The 24098-nt window shown below is 41.3% G+C and overlaps 1 protein-coding gene across 2 annotated transcripts in view; it reads right to left on the bottom strand.

The window, feature by feature from the left end:
• Positions 1–24098, bottom strand: part of CCDC6 (coiled-coil domain containing 6) — a 105449-nt gene that overhangs the window by 44592 nt on the left and 36759 nt on the right. For both annotated transcript variants that reach the window (XM_057735077.1, XM_057735076.1), the window contains exon 2: positions 12857–13006. In XM_057735077.1, the coding sequence (XP_057591060.1) occupies positions 12857–13006 (150 nt within the window). The remainder of the gene's footprint in view (positions 1–12856; positions 13007–24098) is intronic.

Raw genomic sequence — 24098 nt, 5'->3', positions numbered from 1 at the left:
CCTTTAAACTATTTGCTTAGTTTGTTTTTTCTTTAATATTAGCTGTGTTTTCCTCCCATATGTTTTCAATTGCTGCCATTTTTATTTGAAAGAGCCCCCTTCCTCCTTTAAGCATTAGCTTCTGCCTTGAGGTAAATTAAAACAATAAAGGATGCAATCTAATGTTGAAAAATCTCTTACCCCTCCCCAAGCAGCATTTGTCACAGAATATTAATCTGAGCAAAAGTAAGGTTCACACTGGCTTAGAGGAAAGTACTCATATACAGACAGATGGTCTAACACTGTCAATATCTGATTAGGTATTTCCTATAAGAATACAGATTCAACTAGTAATGAAATCTATAAAAGCGCTCAATTTGAAAAGGCTTTTTCCTCTCAAGAGCTTATACCCTAAGGAAAATTTGATGGTGAAGTTGTCATTACCAGAACTCAAGCAAGGTCCCTGGGTTACGCTAACCCATTTTGAAAATATCAAGCTACCCTGAGCTCTAACTATGCCAAAGGCTCACAGTTTTCATCATCCCCCAAAGACAGACCTGGAACAAACGGCTGTGCTGCCTGCTTTTGTTCTGCCATCTCTCAGGTGACAGGCAATGTAGGGGCAGGGCATGGAGTTTCTGAACAGAACACTAGAAACAGCAAATCTGGTTCTTCCTTGGAACAAAGAAACCACCAATAAAAAGAAAAACACAGAGAGAAATACAGAAACAACCCTCCCGCTCCCCCCGCCCCAAATAATTATGAGATGAGAATTAAAATGGGAAAGGAGACGGGGGCAGAGCAGGGCACGAGGTCTTAGGGAACTAATAGCCACAGAGTTTGCCTCAACAGTTTGCCTGAGAAAAATTCAGAAACTGTTTCTGTTTTAAATAGATACCATGTTAATTCAAGCCATTTGGCCCCAACAGGACTTGAACCAACACCCTGAATCCACCTGCCTATTTTATTTTATTATTTTTTTATTTGGACATGCCTCAACAGCATGCGGGATCGTAGTTCCCTGACCAGGGATCGAACCCCTGCCCCCGCAATGGAAGCATGGAGTCCTAACCAATGGACCACCAGGGAATTCCCTCCACCTGCCTATTTTAGAGCTGTAGCCCATGACACCATAAACAAAAACCCTAAAAGGAAGCCTGGTTTAGGCTGACCTAGGACCTATCAGAAGAACTAAACTCCAGTTTCATCTCTTAGTAGCATCTTCAACGTGGGCATAAAATTTCAAGACATGACTTTAAATTTCTAACCAAAAGTCTCAACACTTGATGAACAATTTTTAATCTTCAAATCAGGTCAGAGATCCTAAACTAGAACAAAAGTCATTCAAACTAAGAAGTAAATAGTCAAGTAAATTCTATTAATGTGTTTGAAAAAAATTCATGTGTTTGCCTCCAATATATCTACAGTAAAATGCTTAGACAGATTAAAATTTGTTTGCAAAATCAGAATTTTCTGTAAATATACTTCTTAGAAAGTCTTTCTCAAAGATTATGGAAGAGTTTTAGAACTCTTGCCTATGCAATATATTGTTAAAAACATTAACAACAAAAAACCTTGTAGAATGGAAATGATATTATATAACCGATGATATATAACTGGTAGCACATTTTCAATGGAATTAGGGTTATATAAATAAAGATTTGTTCCTTAGGATTCAGCACGAAAAATACATTAACATAAGTTAAGAAGCCATAAGCGAAAATACATCTACAAACCTGTAAAATTCTAAGTACTCAAACGTTAGCATTTTCTGACTGTATCCACTCTCATATGTAGTCCCAAAGCCAATTTTCAGCCCGTTAAAAAAAAAGACAAGTATAGCATTAAGTTGATCTAAAACAGGCTAGCCTTAAGCATCATTGAATTACCAATAATTGTCGTCTTTCTCATAATTTTACAAAAGCTTTCTGGAGCCACTTCAGTAAACCAGGCTTCTTATATCAGAGATTCAAGAACTCTTCACTGAAAGGCTTTGATTCTGGACAAAATTCTCTGCAGTAGGTAAAGGCCTTACTACAGGTGTACATGGAGGTTGGCTGCTGAGACAGGTTGCCCACCCAGCACGCAGCAGGTTTGCCAAATCCCAGGCTGGGCGAAGTGTGCTTGCAAGTCTGGGCCTGTTGTCAATCCAGCCAGTGCGAGGTGATGAACGCCTTCTGGCCACCAGCCCCGGGACCCAGTTATCTCAATGCAACTTGAGGATAAACCCAAGATGCCCCCACCTCTGTTTTCACTAGTCAACGCTAATCATTCTCTCTGTGCACGACCCACAGTTCTGCAAACAACATCCCTGGTTTATTGACAATTACCAAGGACTAGAGCCATCTGCGCTGGACCAAGTAAAGTCCACCATAGGACAGTGACCACGTTAAGTCACTGGACTGTCAAAAACAATGACAGTAGGTCCCCTACACACGAGGGTTGCAAGCTTTCAAAGATGCCAACATGCATTCACACGTCCAATCATGTACGTTAGTCCTTGTGTCTGGCGTACACTGTTATGTGCGTGCATCCTCTATAAGTGGTTGTGCTTTTGTGTACTTTACTATACAGTTCTGTACACAGTACACTAGTACAGTATCTGTATTTCAAACCCAGGATGTCCGGAAGCAAGCATAAAAGCCGTGGTCATGCAGCTGATACTACTGTATTTTTCAAGGTACTGTACTATAAGATTAAAAACGTTTTATTTTTGTGTTTTTTTATGTATTAATATTATTTGAGTGAAAAGTATTATAAACCTATTACAGTACAGTACTGTATAGCCAATTGTGTTAGTTGTGTACCTAGGGTAATTTTGTTGGACTTACGTACAAGTTGGACTTACAGATGTGCTCTCAGAACGGAACTCGTTTGTATGTAGGGGACTTACTGTATCATGCAGTTAATACGGGCTTTGAAAGAAAAAGTTCAGAACTCTCTCTCACAACATTGAGTCTCTTACCTGACTTTGAACCCCTCTGCTGAGCAGAAAGCCAGCCTCCCACCTCAAACTCATCACCGCTAAATGCCTCCTGGGCCACACTTATGCCCACCTCCTTCCCCCTTCTGTTACTGGTACCATTATTCTCAGGCAACACACATCTCATCACTTACCAGACGGCATTAAGTCAGCCTCCAGAACATCTGTCAAACACACCCTGTGCTTTCTGTGCTCTAGTTCAAGTCTTTTATTCCTTTCCACTGGGTCACCGCCAAAGCCTCCTAATGGATCCCCCCAGATCCAGCGTAGATCATGCTAGACCCAACTAACAGAGTTTTCTATTTATTCAACACCCTGCTCAAAACCTTGCAATAGCTCCCTACTACCTTCAAAGTAAGTCCAAATTCATTGGCATGACATTCAAGTCCTCCCAAGATCCAGTCCCCATGTAAGTTCATGCTTTCCTCGTGCTACTTTCACACTCAGCACAAGCGACAGACTAAGGTTTACAAACATAAACGCATTCACGGTCCAGGCTTCTGGCAAACAAAGCATGATGGGTCTCAGCACAGAGAGTGGTGGTAACTGCGATTAAAGGTACAGCTTGTGTTTTTTTCTAAAGACTCTTTTCCCGAAAAAACCACATTGTAAAAAATGAAGCCTATCATCCCAGGCAAACATGTCTGGAGACCACTCTGGCCCAGGGACTTCCAGACCACAAGCCCTGCCAGTCACACAGGACCACGCTAACACAAGCCGCTGGACCCCGAGCCCACAGCCCTGCCCACGCTGTGCCCCCTGCCTACAGTACCTGAACCCCTCCCTCCAACTTTCTGAAACTCCCACAGCACCTTCCTACATGGCCTCAGCATCATGTATATTCCCTGTCCTTCAGGCTGGGGTGAGCACGGGTGTGTGGAGTGTGCATCTGCTTGTCTAATTCAGGGTGGTTTCATATCCTTTCTATGAGTTATTCTGAAAAGCAGTTAACACTTCAAGACACTAGTTATTATGTAGCAAGCACTTTATGTACATCAATGCACTTAATTTCCCTAACTCTATGGTAGATACTACCATCTGCACTTACAAATGATGAGACCACAGTTTAGAGAAAATCTGCCCAGAGTCACACAGCTGGTAACGGGTAGATCCTGGCTGAAAATACAGGCTTCTGGCTTCAAAGCCTCTATTCATATCCCTGTCGTGTGCTACCACCCTTGAGCGCCTTAGGGCACTGAGAGCTCTATGAACGGAAGTGACCAGGACTTACTCAATTCTACCCCAGAGCATCTAGGAAAATGCCTTATCTATGCAAATACTGACTGGATAAACGGTAACGACCTCACTTCCTACAGACTCTTTCCCCCTAGATTAAGTTGTTGAGCAAAACAACTGGGCAAGTTTAAAGGATACCACTGATACAAACACACACATACCCCCATGTCAAGAAACATAACACTGCCTGCCAGCACCCCAAAGCCCAGTATGTCCCTTCCAGACCCTCTATCCCTAAGAGGTAATAGCTCTCCTGATTCTTATGGTATTCACTTCTTTACATCTTTTATCTTAAAAGATTTTACTATGTATTTATTTGTAAACAGTTTTTGCTTGATTTTATTTTCTTTTCTGTCTAGCACCTTCTGCTAAATGAAACTGTGATTTCATTCAGCCCTGTTTAGAGTCTAATTGTGGTGTGTATTTTTTTTGCCTTATAATATCCCAGTGGATGAGCATATCAAGATTTATCTACTCTACAGATGATGGATATTTAAGTCATTTCTACTTTTTCACAATTACAAACAATGTCACAAAGAACATTCTTCTACACATCTGGTGAACACATGCAAACATTATAAAATATACCCAGGAGTGGAACTGTTGGGTTAAAGACAATGCATATTTCCAACTTCATTAGGTAATGCCAAGTTATTTTTAAGGTTGAAATCATTTCCATTCTCTGACAGTATGCATGAGAATTCTCTAGTAATATCTTTCTTTCTGTGGTTTATTTCACCTTTCCTGATTACTAATTGCGCTGTGTACCTTTCCATATGGTTACGGGCCATTTAGCTATCTCATGTTTATATGAAGAGCCAGTTCAAGTCTAGTCATTTCTCTTTGGGGCTGTCTGTTTTTCTTACTGATCTGCAGTTTTGTATTGGTTACATATGTTGAAAATACCTCCCTCCACTTTGTGGCTTGTCCTTGCACTCTCTCTACCTGATTTCCTGTGATGTGTCTTTGGTCTTCTTCTCCAGGCATTAATTAATAACAACACTCCCAAATTTGTATCTCTAGCCCAGACTTCTCTTGTTGAGAGAATCTACCATTTGTTATTTCCATATGGATGTCTAGACATCTCAACTGAACTTCTGACCTCCCCACTCCAAGTTTATTCCACTTGCTGTCTTTCCTATCTTAAATGATGGTAACTCCATTCTTCCAGTCATTGAGGCCAAAACCAAAGTCTTCCATGATCCTGTCTTTGGCTCACACCCACTTCTAAACCATCCTGAAATCCTACAGGATACTCCCTCAAAATGCACCAAAATCCAATAAAATTTTATTTGTAGGTGAAACTTGTGGCCTAGGGTGATGGTACCTTCCTCCAGAAAATTTCATTTTCTTCTGCCACACAGCATAAGTCTGGGTCTACCTTAATCCAAAACCAAAGCTCCGTGTTCTCTGATTCACCCAGATGATGCAAAACTGGTTCACTCTTATCCTGAGGGTGTAGCGCTTCATGATTCCAGCTTACAGTGGGGGTGACTTATCTTTGTCCCCACTTTTGGCCAGCCCCGAGCTCTGACTTCTGTGACCCCAGCTCCACACAACTACCAAAAGCACAATTCAGTTTCTTGGCTGTCCTGTAACAAATAAATAGCAAATGCGCTCAGGACAAAAGGAGCCTTGGGTGCTGGGTCTCCTCTCAATTCCCACCCTCCCCAGATCTCCAACAAACAGTTCTTCACGATCTTGTTAGTTCTTCCATTTGTCCTCAGTGAAATTTGCTTGAATTGTCAAATCTGTCATTTTCTAAACGGAAAGGCATATGTAACTTTTGCAAGGGAAAAAAACAGCTCCTTTCAGAAAATTAATTATTTTTTAAACGTTATTTTCTTGTCAGCATCCTCAACACCGAGGACAAAGCTCTCACCTCTGAGCAGAGGGCTCCACGCGTGGGGCTTTCTGTCCACTTGGAATACCTAAAAGGCTATGTCTGAGTTTCCTAGATTCCCGGTAGCATCATGCTGCTTAAGCATTGATGCTTTTAAAGAACGCTGGTTAGGAGGAAGGTTTAGAAAAGATGCTCCACAATAAGACAAAGAAATTCTTTAGGCTCTAGAGTTAACCGGCCCAAAAAAAAAAAATCCATTTTGTAAAAACTAGCCCTTTCTTCTTTGAGGAATAGAGAATAATTAGCCCAAAGAAAGAATTCATTCTAAGCTGAGACCTTATTGAAAATTAAAATAAAAAGCCCCATCTTTCTTATCTAATTTATGAATAAAGAGGAAAAAGGAGAGTAAAGCTAAGAAGCAGCAGAATGTAACTACTTTAAGGTAATTACTAACTGGGCTGAGTGTATGTTTTGAAAATGAAAAAAAAAAAATTTACCCAAGAAATGCAAAACATTGCAACATTTATTAACTGTAACATTCTAAAATCATGTGCAAACGTTTCCAGTGATAGCTCAAGTCTGTTTACAGTGGAGTCAAGTATCCTTCAATCACCAAGATTCCACCTTTTCAACCAGAAATAACAATGCTCACCCCTACCCTGGTGACGAAAGCAACCTCTCATTCCAGTTCATCACATTATTTTTAATTTCCTTTTCCTTTTACCTTTACTCTCTCCCTATGCTTTCCCATGTTTTGTCAAAGAAGTCAGCCTGGGTGGCTGCTAAGCCCTTGCCCTTGCTCTTACATTTTGGGGAGTCCAGGCTGGCACATGAACTCCAGCCATAATGGAAACACACAGACACACATTTTGAAAAACAACTCAGTGATTTCTGAAGACTAAAGAACTGCATCAAGCTTATTATATGTTCTAAGCACAATGCAAATTACATTGGACTGAGAGATTTCTGGCATGCTGCTAACAGGAAAATTCTGGCTTATAATTTGGCCTCTGGTGGTTGCAGCATTTAAAATGCAATAAAAACATCCCAGAAGCCCTTTGCAGATGTATCGTGAACACAATGTATAAGCCCCTGCTCCATGAAAAGAAACAAAGAGCACACAAAGCTGAGGCTCAGATAATCTGGAATGAAAAACAACAACAAAAAAACCCAACTTTGCCCCAAATGTTCTGTTAGCTATTAGGTGACAGCCAATTCTTCTGCTCAGCATTAATAGCCCTGAAAAACTAAAAGCCAAGAGGGCCACTGGTCGAGCCAGCTTAATGAAGAACATATTTCAAGGCCTCTTCTCCCCTGCCACGGGGGAACAAGTTTTCACCTGAATGGATGCAATGGCAGTGTTAGCCTCGGTGCCTTTAAAATGAACTAAACAGAGTTTCATACATATGTATCACCCTGACACGTGATTTTGCTGCCTGAACAAATAACATCACTGCACTGCCATCTTAGTGACTTGGGAGAACTTGAGGTAAAAAAGGCAGCCTCAGATTCTGGTGTACAGGCTTGAGAAGGGAACTGGGAATCTACACTCACTTCTAATGCCTGTGGACATGCCCGCTGCCCAGAAATGCAGCCTTGCAGGAGCCAGGGAAGTGCACGCTGCAGGAAAAAATGTGCATTCGTTCAGATGGTACTGGAAGGAGAAACTGCTTCTCCAGGTTGAGGGGAGGAGGGGGAGGAGGAAAATGAAGGTAAGCCTTTGCCTAGATGAACAGGCAGATTCGGGGACTTACTGAAATCCTTCCCCTCGGTTTCATTTCTATGCAAACAGGGATGGAAGAATAATGCTGTTGCATGAGGCCTTCCGAACCATTCGCTATACATCATTTGGTAGTGGTGGCTTCAGGAGTGGTTTTTGCCCACAAGTTCCCTCCTTCCTTCCATACATCATCCTTCCATAAATGCTAGGAAACTGCAACTGCTTTAATTTCAGGTGGCATTCTCACCTCAGGGACCAAGTCAAAAATAATGAAAATAAGCCATGCCACTTAACAAGAGATCCAGAAAACTTTTATTAAGTGCGTTCAATCATGAATAAGATTGTGCCTTCCCCGTAAGGAAATGAGTACAATAATTTCTATTATAGCCATAGTGGTATTATTTTCTGAGGATCAGATCCAATTTCAAGTGTGAATCAAAAGAATAAAACTACAAACCTATTTATTATTTTAAGGTCTAAAATTTGAAAATTGGATTAGAGTGAAAAGATTCAGTGATATATATAACACCCAGTACTCTTATCTCAGTCCTGTTCCAGGCTTTTAAAAAAAGAAAGAAAAAAAAAATGCATTACCTTTTGGCAGTGGTATTGGTTGAGAAGAGTGTAGGCAACAACTGAACAGGGCTTCCCCAGAGCAGGAGTGAACCTGATGCCTTGGGCTTACATAAAACCGAGTGAGAAAGTCTTCAGTTGGTACTGGTGACTGGTGGTTGGTAGTTAACAGTTAGCCAGGGGAATTAGGGATTTTTTTTTTTTTTTACGTTTTAAGACTGAGGGGCCAATGGAATGAATCATATCAACAGTGACAAGACAGGGACTTCCCTCGTGGTCCCGTGATTAAGAATCTGCCTTACAGTGCAGGGGATGTGGGTCTGAGCCCTGGTCGAGGAACTAAGATCCCACGTGCCATGGGGCAACTAAGCCTGCAGGCCGCAACTACTAACCATGCAAGCCACAACTAGAGAGCCTGTGTACCTCAACTACAGAGCCCACACACTCTGGACCCCGTGCGGTACAAGAGAGAGAAGCCCGTGCACTGCAATGGAAGATCCCACATGTTGCAACGAAGATCCCACGTGCCGCAACTAAGACCTGGCACAGCCAAAATTAATTAATTGATGAATTAATGAACTTTTTAAAAAAACTTAAAAAGAAAAAAAAAGAGTGACAAGACAGACAAGCCCATCATTACAGCATTCTGTTTATGCTAGCTCTGAACGATTTGGGCAGTCCAGAATCTTCTATCACTGCAGATGAGCCTGACTTTGGAAGGGGCTCCAGTGCACTGCTGTCTGTGACAAACAGACGCAACTATGACAGTGAAACTGCGTAGGACCCTGCATGACCTTACCAGGGACAGATCTCCATCGCACCTCTGCTCCTGCCATGTCCCCTGCCTCTTGTTTGTAGAAAAAGCTTTAGCCTCCTTGGCCTTCTCCAAGTTCCAAAGAGCAAATTTAATCAGAGAAGTGAGAAAACAGTCAAGCAAGACAAAATAATAATAGTTTAGCCATACAACAAAGTCAAGGGCCTTTAGTTCCTCTTCAAGGGCTATAAATAATATTCGGAGCCATATCCTTGAGTTGTTTTGCAGATACTAAAACCCCCACCAGCTGGAAGAAGTCAGCTGCATACTGACCACCAGCACACATAGACCCCAGACCAGCTGGAACCAGAAGACTGATGATTAAGATCCTGAAACATCACCATTACCTCAGCATCAACCAATCAGAGAATTGTGCACGACCTGATCATGCACCCTGTGACCCTCTCCCCTCACACTGTCTGGAAAAACTCTTCCCTGAAAGCCATTCAGGTCTTTTGAGCATAAGCTGCCCACGCTCCTTGCCTGGTGCCCTGCAATGAACACAGTACTTTCCTTCACCACATCCAGAGTCAGTTGGACCGACTTTGCTGTGCGTTAGGTAAGTAGACCCCAGTTTGGTTCGGTAACAACAGCAGGACTGTGAGCTCTCAAAGTCAGTGACATAGAAGGAGGTTTCAAAAGGTAAGGACAAAACAAAGCAGCAGAATTTTTAAAATTTTATTTTCAGGAAATAAGATATTTTCCAATTATGAAAGTAATGCATGTTACTTTTAAAATGAGAAGGAAAGAGGCACAAGAAAATTAACATAACCTGTAAGCTCGGCACCTATAATTACAGCTCATATTGCAGAGAATAGTCTTTTAGACTTTTTTCTTACATAGATATTATATGTCAAATTCTGATGAAGAGTTTGCTGACAAAACATTTCTCATAAATTTTAATTACAAATTATGATTAAACTACAACCTCTCTTCAAGGCATTCCAGGGCTGAATTTTGTTCTAATGTAGGCCTGGCATTAGACTAGAAGGCTCTTTTTAGGACAGTTTTCACCAATCAGGTCATCAATCCTATGGTCTGGGCTTAGAAAGATGCAGGTTTTTCAGATAAGAGTTTTCACAAAATCAAGGTATCTATCTAGGAGATATATACAAAAACAAGGGAGAAAAGCTGCATGCTCTTTTGTGTGTGTGTGTACATGTTTGTTTCAGACAGGATTAACATATTTGGAGGTGTTTAACCTATCTTTTGAAAGGGCAAAGGGATTTCCACTCATCTACACTTAAATAAACTTGATTCAGTTTTTAAAGGTATTAGATACTATCTGTATCATAGCAGATGGGAAGGGAGGTATCTTTTCTATAGTAATAATCTCATTTTGTTCTCAGGACCAAATTCCTTTGAAATGCACATAAAAACACTGTTCAATCACTACTGGAGACAACAGCCATAGCACAAGTGACAAAACCAAAACTGTTCCATAAATAGCCTCTAAGCAGCCCTTGGGTGAAAAATGCTAACACTTCCCTGGTGAACAGGTCAATTTACTCCTTTGTCCATCAGTATCACCAGCAGCACAGTTTCTCTTAGAAGGCTGTCATAACAAGGTCTTATCCAGAAGCAGGCATCCTAGAGAGTCTTACTGAAGTAATTACACAGTTGGAAAAGTCTATTGGTACCAATTACTCTAAAAATCTTCCAGATGGAGATTAGTTCTACCACACTGGGTGGCAGAAAATGTGAGCCCTCAACAAAGGACTGGCTGAAATCCTTCAGGAAAGCCTGGGGGATGGGTACAGTAGGCCTGCAGCCCTTCTTCCCTGCAGCTATACAAGATTCTTCCAACCAGCCAACGAAAGAGGGATTCTCGGGTATTTACCAGAAAATGGCACGCTGTGATTCCTGGTGCCTAAAATGAGAGATCACCTACCATGCTGCAGAATAGACATAGCTCTAGAACTTGCCAGAGACCTCAACCTCAAACTACCTGCCATCCATGTCCTTTCAAAAGTCTAAGAAAGAACCAGGAGCAGGGAATGAGGGGTTATTTTTCAATGGATTCAGAGTTTCAGTTTGAAAAATTTCTGTGGATGGATGGTGGTGATGGTTGCACAACAATGTGAATGTACTTAATGCCACTGAATTATACACTCAAAAATGGCTGAGGTGGCAAATTTATGTTGTATATATTTTACTAACAAAAAATATATATATACATACACACACACATATATATACATACATACATACACACAAAGCCTAAGAACCAAGCTGGGATTCATGAGAGACTGTCTCAGAGACATGCTGAGCATCCATTAGTCCAGATACCAACGACTACGCAAGTTGAAAACCAAAAAGTGTTTCCTGACGTGTTAAGAATTAGGGCACCTGATTACACACTAAACTCAGGAAAGCAAACCATAATCGCATCCTTATATTTCAAGAAGCAACATGCAGAATAATTCGTCTAATGCTGCCAACATGAGACAGAGTCAAAGGTCAAACTAACCACCTTCCTCATTTTCTTCTCTAAATCAGAATACACAGGAATAAAAAAAAAAGTTTCAATGTAGAAATTCCACTGTAAATCTCTGCTAGACAATAATGTCTGGGTACCTTATCCTTCACATTCCAACAGCTACCACATAAATCAAATTTTGTACAAGACTGTAATGGTATCTTTATTCAGTAATTAGGTAGGAAAATTTGCCTGGGCCACTGCATAGTCTTAACACTAAAGTTTCTGATGTTCTCTTCCAACACTTTATATGTTAGAAGGTAAGAGAAGAATTGAGGAAGTTTTTTAAAAGCCCCAAATATCCTTTTGTTATAATCTTACTAAAACATATATCTCAATCAAATTAATGAGTGAAATTGTTAGTCATGCCAGTGAATAGGAAATAAAAGGAAGTAATCCTACTTTTTACAGCCATCTGACAAAATGGTAATAGTGGTCCTCCTCGGATAATTTTATACCTGCCCACTATTTTGGACACGTTGTGTTAAATAATGAAAACTCAATATCCTACTTATTCTTGAGTTCACATTAAATAACCCACAAAATATTTGCCCTAAACAAATTTTATTTTGTACTTTACTAGTTAGTTTCGAGGAAGACAAAATAAAACAAGGCGGGAGAAGGACAATCTCTGAACTAGAAAAATAAAAACTTCCATATGTTTTGTGTGTCTTCTATACACTAGTAATGATTAATGTTAAGTTTCAACTTTTGTTATTTGTTCAGTAACATATTACCCATTTGAACACAAATGACTGTGTAAAATTTTAACTATCATAGATACATAGATTTTTCTCCCCTCAAATTGACATTTCCCTTTGTGTCCTCATATATTAGTGCAAAAGACCCACTTCTGGTTGCCAAAAATGTTCATGTAGTCATTATAGATTCAACATAAAAGGGTAAAGAAATCTCATATTTGGTGTTAATCCTCATAATTCCAAAATACTGCATATAGCATTTACTCCTGTGCTAAGGCCTCACACTTATCAGCAATTTCTTGAAATGCTCAGGGTATAAAATATCTTACCTTACCTAAGCAGATGAGCTAGGAACCACAGTCTTGAGTATTACACTGCTGCCATCTTTACTAGGTATTTTTAATCTCTAAAGAGTTTTAGCTACAACCTCATCAGCAAACGTTTCAAGCAAAGGGCTGTATCAGTCATTTTTTTTTCCTAGAGAAGAAAACAGGCAGGGAAGATGAGAGGGGAGAAAAGGTAATTTACCTGCATCAATTTTCTGGAGAGCTCATTAGTGAGGAACTCTTCTTCCTTTTCATAATTTACAGCAAGGGTTTCTTTCTCCTTCTGCAAAGCCTGAATTTTCTTGAATAAAGTGTTACTGATAAATTCTTCTTCCTGCTCAGCCCGGGCTTGCTGTTAAAGTTAAAAAATAAAAGAGAACAAAAAAATATGTTAAGGAAACAGGAATTTACTAATTGAAATATAGTTCTTATTTCCAGAGAGGGCACCCATTTTAATTAGAGCTATTTTTAACTGTGAACCAATATACCCCAAGAAGCACAAAACAGAGGAACTCACAGTAGCAACCATAAAAGCAAATCTGTTACCCCAAAGGCCCTGTACTATGCATGGTCCCTCTTCTTAAAGGGATATTCCAAAGAAATTAACAAGGATTGTTCTGCAATTTTTAGAAGCCACCCCAAGTCAATCACCAGAATACAGAAAGCTCCTTCTCATACAGCAGACGGGTCCAATGCTGGGGCATATGCATCAGTTCGTGACAATTCTCTACAAGTCTCTGCATCCCAAAGATTCGTAGCTCAAGTATCTAGGCAACATTTTTACTGAAGCAGAGGAGTACCACTGGCTTAAAAATAAAATCACGTCACCTCTTTAAGATGTTACTGAAAGGGTCTGGACATATAATATAAAAAGCAATACAGACAGACATAGATTAATTTACATGTTCACTGAATAGTTACTGGAAGGAAATACATCAAATGGCTAAAAAGTAGTTATTTGCAAAGCAGCAAGAATCCAAGGGGTGAAGGGTAAGGACGGATGAGAGGAGTGTCATTTTTCACTTATTTCCCTACTGGGAATTTTTTGAAGGTGGCAGCAAGGACAGGCATTACTGAGTATTAAAAACAGAAGAAAAGGGGGTCAGGCATAATTCAAAGGAGATGAAAATATTCTTCTGCAGATCCCTTCCTTCACCTATGTTTTAACAGAAGAAACAGAAAAACCTAGTCATCCTTGAAGGAAACTAATCTTTTCAGAAAAAAGGTACTTGTTTCAAATGGACTCAACTCTATTCAAAGTACTTTTTAAACTGCAACATTTTGATGCATTAATCCCCAGTAATGCATTCCTGTTTCATCTGCCAAGTCCGGGAAGGGAGAACTGCATCAGCTCCAAGCCTCCAGCACCTGTCACTTATAATAATACAAGAGAGCCAGAGGGCAGGAGACAAAAGGGCACCTACACTGAACAACTACCACCTTTTATTGTAAAAGGTCTGACAACCACTCCCAACTCGGCTGGTTTGGATTTCTCTACATACACATTGGTTTCCCCAACACCCACACCCTGAGAGCCCTGGTTTCTGGGGAGTCTACCCTCCCATCACAGTGGCCGAGAGAAAGGACGCCAGTGCCTGGAACTGCCTGCCAAGTAAATCTACCAAATGAAGCCATGTGTATGTAGTACTTAGACTGGAAAACAGAACTACGTGGAAAATGGAAACTTCAGGAGGAGGTGTGGCACTGCAGTTCTTTAAGAAAGCATTCAGGACAGGCCGGGAGAGGTGAGCAGCAAAGAACACGTCTCTAGGTTAATGAGGTTTTATGACCAGCCAAACGCACCAGGGAACAGGCCCTAGGTTCCCAGGAGTTCCCTTACACACCCCGTAATTCACTAGTGCTTCTCAAGGTTGTACTCTTCACCCCATGGGCAAGGGAACACTGGTCCTCCCCTTTAAATTAACCCCGACTCGGCTTCAAAACTCTCAGACCTCAAGATTTCATCCTAGTGCACTGGGCAGGAATCCAAAGCATTTCTTTCAGGCATATTTGACACACACAGCCAAGTCTGCAATCTGTTTGAGCTACCTGTTTTTCTGGTTTTGACTGAAAAAGTTCTGTATGATTTGAATTCTGATTATTCTAAAAGCTACAGGACAAAAAAGGTAGAGAGGGAACTGTAATGCCTTTGCAGCTGATTCTGCACTCAGATTTCAAAAGGTGTGCTATAAATTCATTTCATTATCAGGTCAGAGTCAACTTCTTGTGTATTACCAGGTATTCCCTATTCAGATGAAAGTAATGTACCCACAGGCAGTAACAGAGAACCAGACTCAGGGGCCCAGCAGACCACCTCCCACTTTACACAGGGACCTAGAAGTGAGAAGCTAAGAATAAGAGGTCAGGCCATAAGAGTTTATTCCACTCCTGGCCCCTCGCCCTCCCCACATTCCATCTGACCATTAAGTTACAGGGGCAACAGATTTCAGTGTAATATAAAACAGGTCTTTGTGATAAAAAATAGATTAGTGGTTGCCAGGGGCTGGGAGGGGTGGAGGTGGGAGAACGACGGGGGATAAATGCTTCTGAGTACAGGGATTCTTCTGGGGTATCGAAAATGGTGTGGAATTAGACAGTGCTAACAGTGTATGTAACCTGGTGAATATACTAAAAGCCAGTGAACTGTACACTTGAAAAGGGTGAATTTTGTGGTATGTAAATTATAACTCGATTAAGGAAAAAACCTCTAATTAGCAGGTTCTGTATTTCACAGAGCACCAGGTTCCCTTTTCAATTCTTTCCAGAACTGGGAGGACTTCGCTGGTGCTCCAGTGGTTGACACTCCAAGCTTCCACTTCAGGGGGCGCAGGTTGATCCCTGGTTGGGGAACTAAGGTCCCACATGCCGCCAGGCGCAGCCAAAAAATTAAAAAATTAAAATAAAATAAATAAAATAAAAAGGATTTGGAGGGAGGTGTTTGAGCTAGATCTGCTCTGACAGTGCCTTCCAGAGTTAAGTAATGGTTGTGAGTAACTTGGGCTTTAGCCAACAAAATTCTTCACCATTTTAGAATAGCCACTTATTTCTAGGCAAAGCCCATTAACAGAAAACTCCACTCACCAACAACATGAGGAACTGTTATGTGGAAGCTGGTTAAAGGCCAATAACCAGCTTAACAAGGGGTCAGCCAGGCCTGACACAGATTTTGTTAAAGGCCTCCATGTGCTAAGTTTTCGCACTGGGGACTGTTACTCTGGCTCCCACCACATGCCAACACCCAGAGAAAAACCATCCATCTGGAGGATAAGATTCCAGGTCCCCAAAACATAAAATTCTAGTCCACTCTTTTTCCAACTGGTCACGGAGCATTTTTAGGAAATAACAAGTAAATGAGGACAAAAGACAAGGTGCTGTATCCAGTACAGCTCCAGAGAAAACTGTTTAAAAGACCAGCTCTAGTGTACTGACAACTGTGGGTAAACGTGGTCATCACAGCAGGCGCCATGCATCACAGATAAGCAGGAAGCATCCATCTGGAATTCTCCCTGCAGCTTTCTTTCCAGTCTTTGTGCACTGTCTTCTCAATCTTAATCTTAAATCCTGGCTTTTTCTTCCCGTAAACTCCAAAACAGGCTTTTTTATTAGGCTGTAAAACAAATTACCTTTCCAATATATTTCCCCCAAAGAAGCCAGGAGCTAGGTAGACAAGTGCCTAGGAGCAAAACAGGCCACATGCCATTTGCAAAGAACTAGGGGCCACACAGGTGGACAGAGCAAAGATAAAACAGGCTAACATGAAATCTCATCAGTTTTATCAATGTATTTCCCTTTTATCTGAAATGCTTGAAAATCTCAGCATACCTAAACACAACAAAATTCAAAAATGAAACTACATTTCCAAAACTAAATAAATAACAAGGCAAGAAAATGTGAACCAAAAAATTAGGAACTCTGTTTTGCATATGTTTGTAGAGTTGAAGATTGGGAAAATCTGGGGGGAAATTTTAAAATAACTTGTGATTACAGGTATAGAGAACACTAGTGGTTACCAGTGGAGAGAAGGAAAGGGGCATTAGAGGAGTAGGGAAGTAAGAGGTACAAACAATTATGTAAAAAATAAGCTACAAGGATATACTGTACAACATGGGGAATAGAGCCAATATTTTATAATAACTATAAACAGAGTATAACTTTTTTAAATTGTGAATTACTATATTGTACGCCTGTAAGTTATATAATATTGCACAGCAACTATACTTCAATTAAAAAATGTGATTACATTTTCATGTTCAGTAAGGTTCTAACTGCTGTCCTCAGTACAGTGAATGCAGGTATAACCTTATTCACTTATAGGTGTCTGCTGTTTTGTTCCTCACCCAGCAGGGATCTCTCGATGTCTGCTGATGTAAGGACTAGAATACAAAGCAAGTCTCCATCACTCTTCCCCATCCTACAAAAGCACAAGTTAAAAAAAAAAAAAAAAAAAGGAAACAAAAAAAAAAAGAAAGAAAAGAAAGAAAAAGAAAGAGAGGGATGGGGGAGAGACAGGAGCAATTTTCCAAGTCCTCTGGGAAACACACACACACACACACACACACACACACACACACACTCTTAGAAAAAATTCTCTCCTGAATCACCTCATATTGAGGCAATCACACTTGAAGTGAGAACAGCTTTCTGCTGATAAGGATCACTCTGACCCACTGCTATCATCACCAGGGCACAGATTTGATAGGAGATCCCCACATGATTGTTTAGTGCCTCTGTTCTTTACCAGTGATATACTGGAGGCCAAGGGTTAGTACAGAAAGGAGAATTCAAAAACTCTCAACAACAGCACTCGCTGCTGAAAATCCAAGAACCAAGACCAAAATTATGTAAAATGATGCAACTCATCATCTGAAAAGAATAAGAAAAAGGACAGTTTCCAAAACAAAAAAAAAAAAAAAAACAGGCACTATGTATTTGACAGCAGGCGTGGATACAATCAAGCGAAAGTTCAAGTGCCTACCAAGATAACACATTTGCATGTGTTTCAAAAATTTACTTTTAGGTTGAATGCTGACTTGCCTTGATAACAAAAAATCATAATAAATAACAGGATACCTTGAAGCTCTAATGCTTAAGAATCCAGGCAGGCTCTATTTATTATTTTAATTATTTAAATTTAGGAACCCATTTAAATGTATTATTCTAATTATTTAAATTTATTATCCTGTTGCTTAGTCACTTACAATCCAAATTTTAATCATCTTAACACCTCAGTTTGAAAAAGCATCTGAAACCAAATTGTCAGGATAGCAGAAACCACCCAACGCCAAGCCAGGCAACTGAGTAACACTCAGTTCTTTCTCCGCTTTCATTATTGGGTGCCTCACGGCCCATATCGATTGCTGTGGGAGATGCTCGCCATTCAGCAGAGCTCATGACTGATGGCTGGCACCTTCTCGAGGATTCGCTTAAACATCGGTCATACCCACAGGTTTATCAGCACAAACCACTACCCTGCCGTGGTTACGCACTGGCTAATATTTTAAGTGCCAGTACTGCAGGGCTGGGTGACAGGTGATACATGTGACAAGCCCAAAGCCCACACCTGTGCTTCTTCTATTAGAAGAACTAGTGAGGTGATGTCAATCACATGCCTAAGAATTATAGCTCTCTATTTAGTCTGTGGAAGCACCAGGTTATTTTGTGCTTCCTCCACACACTGAGTACCAGCCCACAGTAAAAGCAATTAATAGCACTTGTTTTGTTTCCTTCCAGTATTGCCACCAAGTCACTAAGTACACAGGGCCAGAACAGAATCATTATTTGCCTTCACAGCTGTGTTATTCTGCCCCAGACACTACGCCCAGGCCACTGTTCCAGGACTGCAGGGCAAGAGAAGAAACAGCCACAAAGGGAGACTTTCAGGACAAGAACGGAGAGAATCTTGATGTTAGAAAGGACCCTTAAAGACCAGTACTCACCAGTAATCTGTGGGCACAACACACCCCTCCAAGCGTGTCCTATTAGACACGACCAGAACACAGCTCCACAGACATGCCTTGCCCCGGGAATTCAACAACACCCAAACTGGTCCACGCCTGGTTCAGGAAAATAAGTCCACTGGTTACTTTCTTGGACACAGAGCAATGAGAAATTTCTAGAGAAGCTGCTAAATGTTTATACTGGATTGTGGATTAAGAATTTGTCTCCCTTTGGGCCAGTAACAAAGAGTACAGGTCCACAGGCCAAACTGGATAGCGTGGCTTGGGGAGGTTGGAGGGGTGTGCATATACACCGTCAGACTCTGGAGTCAGGCTGCCTGGTTTACAAGGTGCCTTTGCCCACCTCCAGCTGTGTGACCCCAGGGGACTCATGGGACCTCTCTGGGCCATTACTATCTCCTCTGTAAAGTGAAAATAATGGCACCTCCCTCTGGGTGGGTTATGAAGATAAGTTCACATAATTCACATCAAGAGCTTATCATAGTACCTTGCATGAGTAAGCACTGGAGATATTTACAAAAAAAGCTTGAGAAGGGGGCACGTACAGGATGACTCATGAGAAAATAGTGAAATCTTATGGAATCTCACTTCATTTAGCTAAAAGGAGAAATGGACAGAACCATGGCACATCCATAGGAAAAAATATATAGTGGGACCACTTTAAAAAAAAATATGATTTGTACGTTCTGTCATAAAAAGATGTCTAGCAACAAATGGTTAAGTGAAACAGCCAAGGTGAAGGTGGAAGGGCACCACATTGAGTTCCCAAACAAAACCACACATCAAGGACACAAACCACTATGAATCAGTTAACAGAACTATCTGTTTACAATTCCACACACAGAAACTAACTGCCCTACCTTGACGATAAGCAAAGATTTCAGACATTCAAATTCTCATAAACTATAAAATAATTTTATCTAAAACACGCACAAAGAAACAAGAAGATCGAAAACGTGAAAGACATCAATAGCTACTGGAAGGAAAATGAAAAGATTTAACACATGACTAACTAAAGACGAGGATGAATGACAGTAAAGACAAAGAGAGGGAGAAAATCTGAAGAGGTGATGGCTTCAACTCTACCATATACAATCTGCGAATATCCCATAAGTGATCTAATGAAAGACTTAAGGGAATTCCCTGGTGGTCTAGTGGTTAGGACTCGACGCCTTCACTGCCGGGGCCTGGGTTCAATCCCGTAGGCTGTGGGGTGCAGCCAAAAATAAATTAAAAAATAAACACGGCTCCTCATCCTGTGTTTGTTTTTGCCGAATCTGGCAACCCTAAGTGGTTTCCGAGTCTCTCTCCATCATACCAAGTTCAGCTTTTGGGGTATAGCACAATACCCATGACCTTGCCTCTTCTCTAGCAAGAGACTGTTGTTCAAGACAGTTTTCAAAAAGTTCTCTGGTATTTTCTCATTTTTCCTCTCAAAATTCTTTATCTCCTACTGCAACATGTGCCATATCCGTAGTATACTCAAACTGCTCTATACAGTGAGATGGATGGACCTAGAGTCTGTCACACAGAGTGAAGTAAGCCAGAAGGAGAAAACAAACACAGTATGCTAACATATATATGGAATCTAAAAAAATGGTACTGATGAACCCAGTGACAGGGCAAGAATAAAGATGCAGATGTAGAGAATGGACTTGAGGACACGGTGGGGGGGGGGGGGGCCGCCGGGGGGGGGGGAGTGAAGGGGAAGCTGGGACGAAGTGAGAGAGTAGCACTGACGTATGTACACTACCAAATGTAAACTAGATAGCTAGTGGGAAGCTGCTGCATAAAACAGGGACATCAACTCAATGATGGGTGATGACTTAGAGGGGTAGGATAGGAAGGGTGGGAGGGAGGGGATATGGGGATATATGTATAAATACAGCTGATTCACTTTGTTGTACAGCAAAAACTGGCACAACAGTATAAAGCAATTATATTCCAATAAAGAGCTTAAAAAACAAAACAAAAAAACTGTTCTAAGTCCCTACCGCAGTAAAACTCCCAACCCCTTTTCCCAAAATGAATCATGCCCCCAAATCAGCTACCTTCCCTCCATTACAAAACAAAGCTGTGAGCATCTAGCAGCCCTTTCTTTGCTGTAGAAAGCAATCAGATTGATGTAAATTACACAAAAGTGTGAAAGACCTTTTTCCTTATGCTGATGCTTTTCTTTTTTTTTTTTTTTTTGAGAAGATAGGAGGGCATAATAGGATCCCTGCCTGAGTATTTTCATCCTGAACAAGTTTGTTCTATCGGTTATCTATTGCTGCGTAACAGACCATCCCAAAACATATGTATTATTTGTCACTATTCTATAGGTTGATGGGTGAGTCCTTGGCTGGTTGCATGGAGCTCACTCATGAGGCTGCATTCTGCTTGAGGTTCAGCTGAGCTAGATGACCGAAGATCAAGGGGTAGGAAGTGGATTGGAATAGACGCCATGTCTTAATGGGAGGAGCAGTCAAATACTGCGCTGGTGATTTTCAAGTGACCACACTCAACCAGGATATTTCCCTTTTTCAAAGCTTCTTCCCTTCTTTTGAAGCCACAGATTTCCTAAAACCTCTCAAGGTTTTTCGGTAACTGATCAGCATGGCTGTGGAGCAGCTCTGGAATGTGGTTAGTATGTAAAGTCAGGTCTAAGAGGGGGGACTACATGCACTGGTAATGACCCCCAGATTCAGTACAGTCAGAAGCTTTTTTTCTTGTTAATCTTGCATGATATATTTGTACTCTAAACTCACTTCCTCTCTTGTTGAGAGCACTAGAGAATGTAGTCTTGCGGTGAAGTAACAACCCATTTTCCCAATTATAAACACAGGAACTGGTCCTGCGGTATTATGAGGTGTCATCTCAGGTCTATAAGCGATATACAAAAAGAGGGCAGACAAAAAAATATCTGTACCCAACAGTCTCAAGCCACTCACACGTGTAAGAATGGGGATATATGGACAGAAAGTCAAATGGAGAAAGGACCACATCAGTGTTGTGCATTTGTGATTCACATCACTGATTAACTTAAATCCATGATCTTCACGTTGATTAAAAAAAACTAACTGATGGCTCTTCTTTTATTACATCTAAAGAGCTCCATGTAAACAGGTAACATGCAACAGGTAAATAATCTTCAGGGTTTGTTTTGGCTCAAAAGCCACGGGGGAGGCTTTTGGAAGATGTGTTCTCAAAACTGAGGTCTTGGGACTTTACTGGTGGTCCAGTGGTTAAGAATCCGCCTTCCAATGCGGAGGACTCGGATTCGATCCCTGGTCAGGGAATTAAGATCCCACAAGCTGCGGGGGCAACTAAGCCTGTGCACCACAACTAGAGAGCCTGTGTACCACAACTAGAGAAACCCACGTGCCGCAACAAAGATCCTGCACGCCACAACTAAGACCCGACGCAGCCAAATAAATCAGTTAATTTGAAAAAAATAACTGAGGTCTCTATCATTTTCTTTCACAAAATAAATCACCAATGCCACACTCTCTATACCTCTACCTCTGCCCAAACTCCCCAAGGTTTCTCAACCTGGCGCTGTGGCAGTGACTGAGGCCTGGAGAACAGGGATGTGAAATGTCTACAGTTCAATGTTCTTGGGAAATGAGTGCTGCTTCTCCGTTGCCACCTGTGCAGAGGAGTCAGGCAAGCTCTATTCCAAAGAATCAATAGGGGGCGCTGTGGGCAAGTGGCCGCTGCAGAACAGGAAGGTTGGCCATTTCTGGACAAAAAGACTGAGGAACCTGCCTCTCTGCTCTTACCCTCATACAAGGTACATTCCCAAAGGCTGAGAAACTGTGAAGGAAATTAAAAACGACCAAATAAAACAAAATTTTGGGCAAAGAATAAACTCACTGGTAGTCAATTTCACCCTGGAGGTAAAGTTGACTGCAAATGAATGATCCTAGATTGAACGCTGGCCACACACCATTCACCATATGCCAGCTTGAAGCTTCCCTATATCAGGAACCCCATGCTTCTAACCACATCCCCACTATTTCTGACACGGGCAGGGGTCAGCCTCAGGGCTACTCCCAGAGGCACCCCCCACGCGCTCCCCGTCACCCAATATTAAGTTCCCATCCAGGACCGCTGACAAGTAAAAGCAAACTACAGTCATTAGATTTTTAAAATTTAACTCAACACACAACAGAGCAACTCCTGCACAGTAAGCGCTGTGTGGACACGGCAGTAAATACCACACTGTCCCCGCCCTGAAGGGGTATATAATCCTTCTAGCAATTAAAGAAAAGTAACAACTTAATCCATACATTTAGCAATTGGCCTTGGAATGATCATGGTTCTATAAAATAGCCCGAAGAACCAAAGGATTTAAAACGAGATTAAGATGCACGGAAGAAAAAAGCTAAGTAGTTTATCCACTACAGTAACAGAAGAAATGGTCTGGCACATAAGCGCTTATACATCTGCTGAATAATAAGGAGTAAAATCGTATACAAATATACAAACTTCATATTACACAAGTGTGTGTGTGTGTCTGTACATAATGAATATTTAACTCTTTGGACTCTCTTCCTATAATAAATGATAATGGCAATGAAGGTTTAAGAACTGATTAAGTTTCTGGCACTACAGCACATGGTCTCTCATTTCTTCCACACACTGGCTCCACACATTTCAGCCCCACACCATATATGGGGAAACAGGGGCTAAGAATGGTCAAGCAACGTGCCCAAGGACCCAAGCTACTAAATATCGGGGCTACAATTCAATCCTCAACCCTGGAATGGCTCCAAAGTGCCTAGTCCTTCTGTGGCCTACCCCACCATCCAGGAACAATGTCTTCCACTGGTTCAATGGACGTACGACCAAACTCCAGAAGCCAAACCCACTAACTTGCTACTAAAGCCAACATCATTTGTGCTGTCACACAGTGCCTGAGCATCATGAAGCAGTGCATCTTTGGGAGGAGATACCCTGTAATTTCCTTGCCTGAACAAAGTAATTAAATGTTAGGTGAATGACAGGTAATCTTTGAGAACTGCAGAAGAGCCACATTTTGCTACTGCTACCATTGCTGCTACAAGAAGGAGACCACATATTTCCTGGTGGCACACACATCATATGTGTACGTGTGTACATATCATTCCTGTGTGTTGACAGCAAGCTCTTCTCCCCTCCTCTTCAGACAGTGAATAAAGGTGTAGCTGTCGGGGGTGAGGAGAGACATGTCAAAGAGACCAGGCAAACAGGTCTGCCTTAGGCAGGTCAGTGAGGATATGGATTCAAGTCCACAAAGATGTCCACTGCAGGATAAGAAAAGTCACACTCTCCACGTGTAGAAAAGAGTTCGTGTAACAGGCTGAACTTCTATCCTGTGAAAGCCTGTTTACAAGGTAGCCCTTGGCTGGTGACTGAGAACTTGGATTTGGGAAGGGTTCCCAGCACCCTGACAAAAGTGGCTCACTGTGTCAAAACTTTACAAACAAAATGGTTTGTGATGAACACCTGCTTTTCTTTAGA

The sequence above is a fragment of the Hippopotamus amphibius genome, chromosome 5 (assembly GCF_030028045.1).
Source record: "Hippopotamus amphibius kiboko isolate mHipAmp2 chromosome 5, mHipAmp2.hap2, whole genome shotgun sequence".
Lineage (NCBI taxonomy): Eukaryota > Metazoa > Chordata > Mammalia > Artiodactyla > Hippopotamidae > Hippopotamus > Hippopotamus amphibius.
Note: the sequence above shows the minus strand (reverse complement) of the source record. Positions and strands in the feature narration are given on the sequence as shown.